The sequence below is a fragment of the Nicotiana tomentosiformis genome, chromosome 1 (genome assembly GCF_000390325.3).
Source record: "Nicotiana tomentosiformis chromosome 1, ASM39032v3, whole genome shotgun sequence".
Lineage (NCBI taxonomy): Eukaryota > Viridiplantae > Streptophyta > Magnoliopsida > Solanales > Solanaceae > Nicotiana > Nicotiana tomentosiformis.
Window position 1 is genome coordinate 50,769,530 of NC_090812.1, and position 6,662 is coordinate 50,776,191.

Below are 6,662 nucleotides of genomic sequence, written 5' to 3' on the forward strand. Positions count from 1 at the left end.
GGCAGAGAAGATGGTTGGAGTTGTTGAAAGACTATGATATCACCATTTTGTATCAACCCGGAAAGGCCAATGTGGTGGCCGATGCTTTGAGTAGAAAGGCTGTGAGTATGGGCAGTCTTGCGTATATTCCGATTGGTGAGAGGCCATTAGCTGCATATGTTCAGACTTTGGCTAACAAATTCATGAGGTTAGATGTTTCAGAACCCATTCGAGATCTATACTACAAGAATATTGACTTTTAGCGACCAAATTCTAACGAAGGGAATTGAATCCGGTCATTATAAGTGTATTTATGACGACCAATATTTTTTCCGGTCGTCAAAATCAATTTCTAGTGCAATATTAACGAAAGGATAATTTTTGGTCTTTAAAAATTATAAAATCCGGACGTTAAATATGAAATATTGGGCGCTAATTTTTTCCCTCTTTTTTTGCAACGCACATTCAACCCACGCACCCCCTCAACTCTCTTCTCCCACTCCCACCCCCACCCCCCAAAAAAGGGTATATCTTTATATTGTTACTTAAAGAGCAGAGACCTAGTATCTCAGAAATTGAACTCTTTAAAGAATCATAATTTTGGTTCTTCTCTGCAACCTAGGGTTTCAATCTCCTTCTCGTCAAGGTAAGCTCTAAACTTGCAGTCAATTATTTTGTCCAAATTTGCCTATAAGTTGTTAAAGGAATGACTGAAAATTATCTTATTTTTTCATACGGAGTATAACATGCTGTCCAACTTTGGATTGAAGTTGTTGAAAGAATCTCTTAAAATTATGTTTGCATTTATACCAAGTATAGTGTGCTGCCAAATTTGCATTTTAGTTGTTGAAGGAATGTCTAAATCAGCCTGTTAGAGCCTTATTCATGAGAGGATTTACTGGAAATCATTGGAAATTTCTTTAATCCTTGTTCCATAAATTCATTAGAGCTGATTCTAAAGCATCTCTACGGAGTTATTGAACGGTTCTTTATAAGAATTAATTATTTTTATGGTTTGAAATTGGGCATTTTTTTATGTTATCGTCTCTCTCTATCTCTATGTTTTTCAAATACTGGGTTGCATCTTATAATTACATATGCTCCAAACTAATAATTACATGTAGGTTTTATGACATTGCTGATGAATTCGCAGAAGTTGGGTTTTTATTTTCATTGAATATTGCCTCGTTATAGGTCAATTATGTGTATTCGTCTTGTAGAGCAGATAATTTTGTGGAATTGGGTTTGATTGCATATTATTATTGGAACAAAAGGTTTCTCACTATCTAGTCGTGATTGTATTGTAAAATTTTCGTGTGAAATAAGAATTCGCTAACTTTATCCTTAATTAAACTTTCTGAGTACATTAGGAAGAAATACGCGATTCTCTTTTTCTACCCACTAGACTTCACATGTGTTTGCCTGACATGTTAGCTTGTATCCTAAAATCACTCAACTGCTACTTTCACTTACTTATAATGAAGTTGAACTGATTATGGTTGTTTCTTAATGTATGTTTTCGCTATTATCAATTCATGCTACTGTAGAGATCACTGCTTTCACTGATCCTTATGAAGAATTTTAGAAGGTGAACATGCCTGCAATAAGATCATTTATATTAGCTCCACCTTACCAAAGCAATCAAATCATGGCCAAATCCCTTGTTTCCTCGCCTCTTGATGGACTTACTTCATCTGAAGACATTCCCACATTGTATGAATTAATTGAAGTAGTTCGTTTTCTGGATTTTCTTGTTTTTAGCTATCTCCTTTTTGACTTTCTAGTTCTTCTTTATTATATTGTAAAAGAATCGAACAAGTACGTAGAGCTTACCATGATCACCTTTGTTTTCTATATTATAAAGCAAATGGTGATTTCACTTAGATGCTCTTTAGTTTTGGCTGTTAGGCACTAGTTCTGCCATTTTCCATTCTCATTATCTAGTTATTTATGATCGATCAATTTGAAAGCTTGAAAATATTTAGTTTTGTCTTTGCTGTAAAGAAACATTCTTTTTGCTTTATTTAGTATAATGCTTTGGGTTGTGCTAGTGTACTTGGATATTTGAGATACTGCTGTGGTGCATTTAAAAAAGATTGGTCTGCATTTTTTGCTATTTCTGCACTTATTGTCAATACTAAAAGTTTTTGAATTAGAAGAAATAAGGAATAACACACAGTACCCTAATAATACTTGCTAGTTGGCATCCTTTTTCTTATTGGCAGCTTGCTGAAATATTTTTCTTTTTCGGGTAGCTTAATAATACTTTTCTTTCTTTTGTTGTATTAGGTTGACATGAATCTATCAAAATCTCGGAAGTTTGAAATACAATCAACTTCAAAGACTGTTAAGCATTCATACGTTGCGCCAAGTGCCTTAGCAAGGGGACGAGGGCAAAGCTTTAGATCTTTGGGTTCGGTAAGGGTAAATGCTGAACAGAGACTCCCGATTGGAAATAGTAAAAATCTTAATGCAGCAGCTTCTTATCTGAATGAGCTAGCTCAGAATACGAATCTTGCACCTCCTGGTTTTGATCCACTAGAAGATGATGTTTCCCTCCCTCAAGAAGTTGAAGTGATGCAAGACACTCAAAGAAGCAAAATAAGTATTTTTCTGTCTCAGTTTGTAATATTTGTTTGCTGTTATTGGATTGGCCCTTTTTTATGATTAACTCAAATTGGAAATTAGCAGGTTCGTGTGAATCTGAAAAGGTAAAAATGTTCTAGGACTCAAAGTTGGAGAAAAGTTGAGCGTCACTTTCTACCACAATCGAGCTGTTGGGAAGCATTCAACCACATTTGTGAGACACTGAGGTATATTAGTTCGTGATCATAATATGTGTCCATTGCGCGTACACTCGTGGGCGGATATCGAAGAATATAAGCTGGACCACATTTGGGAAGTTGTTACTGTAAGAATTTAAAGTATTACTTTAATTTGTTCTTTTGCCTTTTTCTTTTCTTCTTTCACAAATGAAAAGAAAATTAATTTTGAACCTTATAATCTTACATAATAATCATGTTAAATCATTGAGTTTTAGTTTAAGCGTAATAAAAAGAAAATATATTTTAGAGGCGCTAATTTTGCAGCATACAGATACTTCCAGAATAAAGGTTTGATGTTCGCCTCTTCATGCTTGCTGCTAGAAAAGAATTTGACTTTTTAGTTTTAATTTTATTGATTGCTGTTAATTTTAATAATAGTAATAAAAGTTTGATCGGTACATCTACAATATGAGATCGCCAGTAATGGAGGCAGGGCCTCCTTAAGGTTTATTGCCGCTTTGCGACATAACATTTCAGTTTATATGCCATTTGAAGATTTCTGCTTTGGTTGAAGTTAGGTCACTAAGATTTTGTGTTAAAAGAAATAAGGAAGAATGAAATCAAGATAGGCAAAGGAAGCTCTTTTGCAGCGTAAAAAACTAAAGTAAATGTTTGGGAGGTTTTATCTCCATTCAGGCATAAGGTGTATTTTGTTTCTTCTTTAATCTTTGGATACAGTAATTTGAAGTTGTTGGCGTCGTTTCTGGCATGTATGGCTACAACCAGAATACTAGTATTATAGTTTAATTCTTTCATATAACATTCAAAAGAAAATAATTATTATTTAAAAGTCGAAGGATTTCATCTTAAAGTGTTTTGGTTCTAACAATTAATTTGTCACTAGTAACGCTCAATGTTTTATTTAATATTATTGGTTAAATTTTTCTTTTTTGTTTGGTTAAAACTCATTGAGTTTTATGTTTGATGATATTCTTAAAATATTATAGGACAAATTTGATAGTGCTGACATAAATGGTCAAAGAGATCATGTCTTGAAACATATGAGAAGGTTATGGAATAATTGGAGAGGATCATTGCACATTATTGTGAAATCTAAGCCATTGCGCGACGTTTTAAAGGATGTGCCAGAGGGGGTCGACAAGAGTGATTGGGAATGGTTGGTCAAGGAGCACTTCTTATCTGAAAAGTTTAAGGTATGACTTCATAACAATTTATAGCATCTTAATTTTTTTAAGCGGCAGACCACACCTTCTATGTTCTGTTGTTATTATAGGAAAGAAGTACAAGAAACTCAATGAATAGGTCTAAGTTGATTATGCCTCATCGTACGGGCAACAAGCCTATCAGAGAGATTATTTATGAACTGCTATGTAAATCGTGCTATTGTGTTAAGAAACCCCATCTTTGTTTAAATGATTTGTTTGACTTGTTTATTTAAATGCGAAGGGAGGCAAAGATGGTAATCCACCAGATATGGCAACTATTTTCTTTGAGACTCGTAAGAAGAACGATAAACTTGTCGAACCTGAAACCAATGAAAAATATGTATGTTTATTGATAAATTTTATTTTACCCCTTCCTTTGACTAAAAGCATTGCATTATTTCAAAGCTTATAATTTTTTAGGCTGAAATTCAAGAACTGGTACGATCTGAGCCGTCTCTTATAAACATTGAGGTTGTAGAAAGGTGCTTTGGACCTCAATGCAAGATCCATGTGTTTGGATTTGGAGGTGGAATAACCGCTAAGGAATTGAAAGATGGTAACTCCTCTAAGGTTGAACTATTGGATGAGTTGAATGCAACTCGTAAAGAAAACCTATCACTTAAAAAAACGCCTAGATAACTTAGAGAGTACAGTTGCACGACTTGCAAGCAAATTTTCTGGTCAGCCTTTATCAACACCATGTTCAAGTGAATCAGATACAGGCATCTGACAGACAGGTTAGTAAACTTTTTACCAACCTTTTACAATTATCACATGTCATATTCATTTATTTAGCTAGTCACCCTGCCACTTTCTACTGCCATATCTTTCTTTATACAAATTATAATTCTCACTTATGATATGATGAGTATTTCTTAATCAAATGAATAAACAAAACTTTCTTCTATTTTTCATGTCAACAACTCATGTGCCTCGCTCGTTTTTGTTGAAGGATGAAATAAATAAATAACTGCTCTTCATGAACTGAGTGATCACCATCCTACTTCACTATGAAAGCCTTCTATATTTCTTAATCCATTTTTCTTGATCACTTATAGAACTTATTTGTCCTTTGCTGAACTTTTTCCTTTTCTTTTGGGTTAAATCAACAAGATTATATGTTATTTTATCTAATTTTGATACTTTTCTACACTCAACAATGTGCTAAAAAAATTCTGTAAATATTTTTGCATAGACAATGAGCTTATTTCAAGTATCCAGAGAATTCTAATTCACTGGAATATTAATGGATAGCAGTCAACTAGTCAGATACCTCTGCTTCTGAATTTTTGCAAAAATCTCTATTTTGTTCTTTAGAAGTGTAACTTTCTTGTATGCTTTAGCATATTGTTTTGTTAGTACTATATAAAAAATTAGTAGCAACTACTTCTAGGTACAAAAATAAATGGCAGTGTCTCTACCATATGTAGTTGCGCCATTTTTCATTTTCCTTTTCTACTCTTTATTGATATTGACAAGTGTTAGATAGTCTCATTCAAGATACAAATAGACAGAACAGTAGTAGGAAAAAGATGACAGAAATTTTATAAATTAGTTTGTTTGGTATTTTTTTCTCAATGTAATTATGTGTACTGATATGTTTTGTTTGCTTTTTAAGATTCTTTTTTTAGGAATTTGTCTTTTCATTGTTGTTGTCTGCCCCCTCCCCCTCTTTGGTATTAGGGAAAAAAGAAAAAAGTGTCAACAAAGGCACACCATTACTGGAGATGGTGCTTGACTGTAGTTTAAATTTTTGGGACTTTCCCAGTCACGGTTGTTTGAATTTCAGGAAATCTCTTATCATTTATATTTATAATGGCCAAGCTTGATTTATTTACTTCAATTGTTTAATCAACATACTGATTAAATTTGTTCATTTATTTTTCAAATAACATTGCTAGAGAAGTTTTTACTAAACTGACATGAACTTGTTCTTTTAGCAGATAAAAAATTTGAAGTATGAAGACGTCATTGAAGAAAGTGCAAAGCAAGTTGATGCATAATAGATTGTATAGCTTTCTTAGCGGTTGTCTAGGGATGTTATCATTTGTACATATGTTACTATTTCATCTTCTCTCTTTTAGGAGTTGATAGTGACAAAGTCATTCAGTTTAGATAGGTATTGTGTTGTTTTTTTAGTTCTTTCTAATTAACATATTCATTTTATTTGAATACATATTGATTACTTATTATTTTTTCTGATGCGTGTGTGAAAGTATATGGAATAATGAATATTATTGTGCAAACACCGGGAAAATTATGATATTGTCTATTTGCATTTATAAAACTTGCATAGTAGCAATGACTGAATTATTAAATAGGTATTAGCAAAAACAAATTTGGTCATTAAAAATACTATTGTTAAAAGTAACATAAAATTAACGAAGGGGAATTTTAGTCGGTAAAAGTAATTATAGTAATCAAATTTATGGTTGCTTTTAAAGAGCTTTAATGAATGGATGACAAATCAACGAGGGGAAAATTCGGTCACAAAAAGTAGGTATAACGACCATAACTTATGTCGTCGCTATGGTCGTTAACTTTTAACGACGACGCTTTTCGTGACCGCTGACAACTAGTTTTTGCCCAGTCGTTAATGACCTATATCGACCATATTTGGGCTTTTAACGACTAGATTTTCCCTCGCTAAAGATCACTTTTCTTGTAGTGCTAGCTTGCACAGTGACTCGGT

The 6,662-nt window shown here is 33.1% G+C and overlaps 1 protein-coding gene across 10 annotated transcripts; it reads left to right on the top strand.

The window, feature by feature from the left end:
* Positions 1–435: 435 nt before the first annotated feature.
* Positions 436–6,169, top strand: LOC104112289 (uncharacterized). Of its 10 annotated transcripts, none has more exons than XM_070182522.1 (7): positions 436–625; positions 2,269–2,584; positions 2,671–2,890; positions 3,752–3,958; positions 4,039–4,135; positions 4,216–4,310; positions 4,391–4,707. In XM_070182522.1, the coding sequence occupies exons 3-7, from the start codon at positions 2,816–2,818 to the stop codon at positions 4,607–4,609; spliced, it is 693 nt and encodes a 230-aa protein (XP_070038623.1). In that variant the 5' UTR covers positions 436–625; positions 2,269–2,584; positions 2,671–2,815; the 3' UTR covers positions 4,610–4,707. The 10 variants fall into 10 exon arrangements, 5 of the variants coding, with proteins under 5 accessions (XP_070038623.1, XP_070038632.1, XP_070038636.1 ...); XM_070182528.1 differs by having other exon boundaries at positions 469–625; positions 2,706–2,890; XR_011410475.1 differs by adding an exon at positions 5,914–6,169 and having other exon boundaries at positions 3,752–4,310.
* The last annotated feature ends 493 nt before the right edge of the window (positions 6,170–6,662 follow it).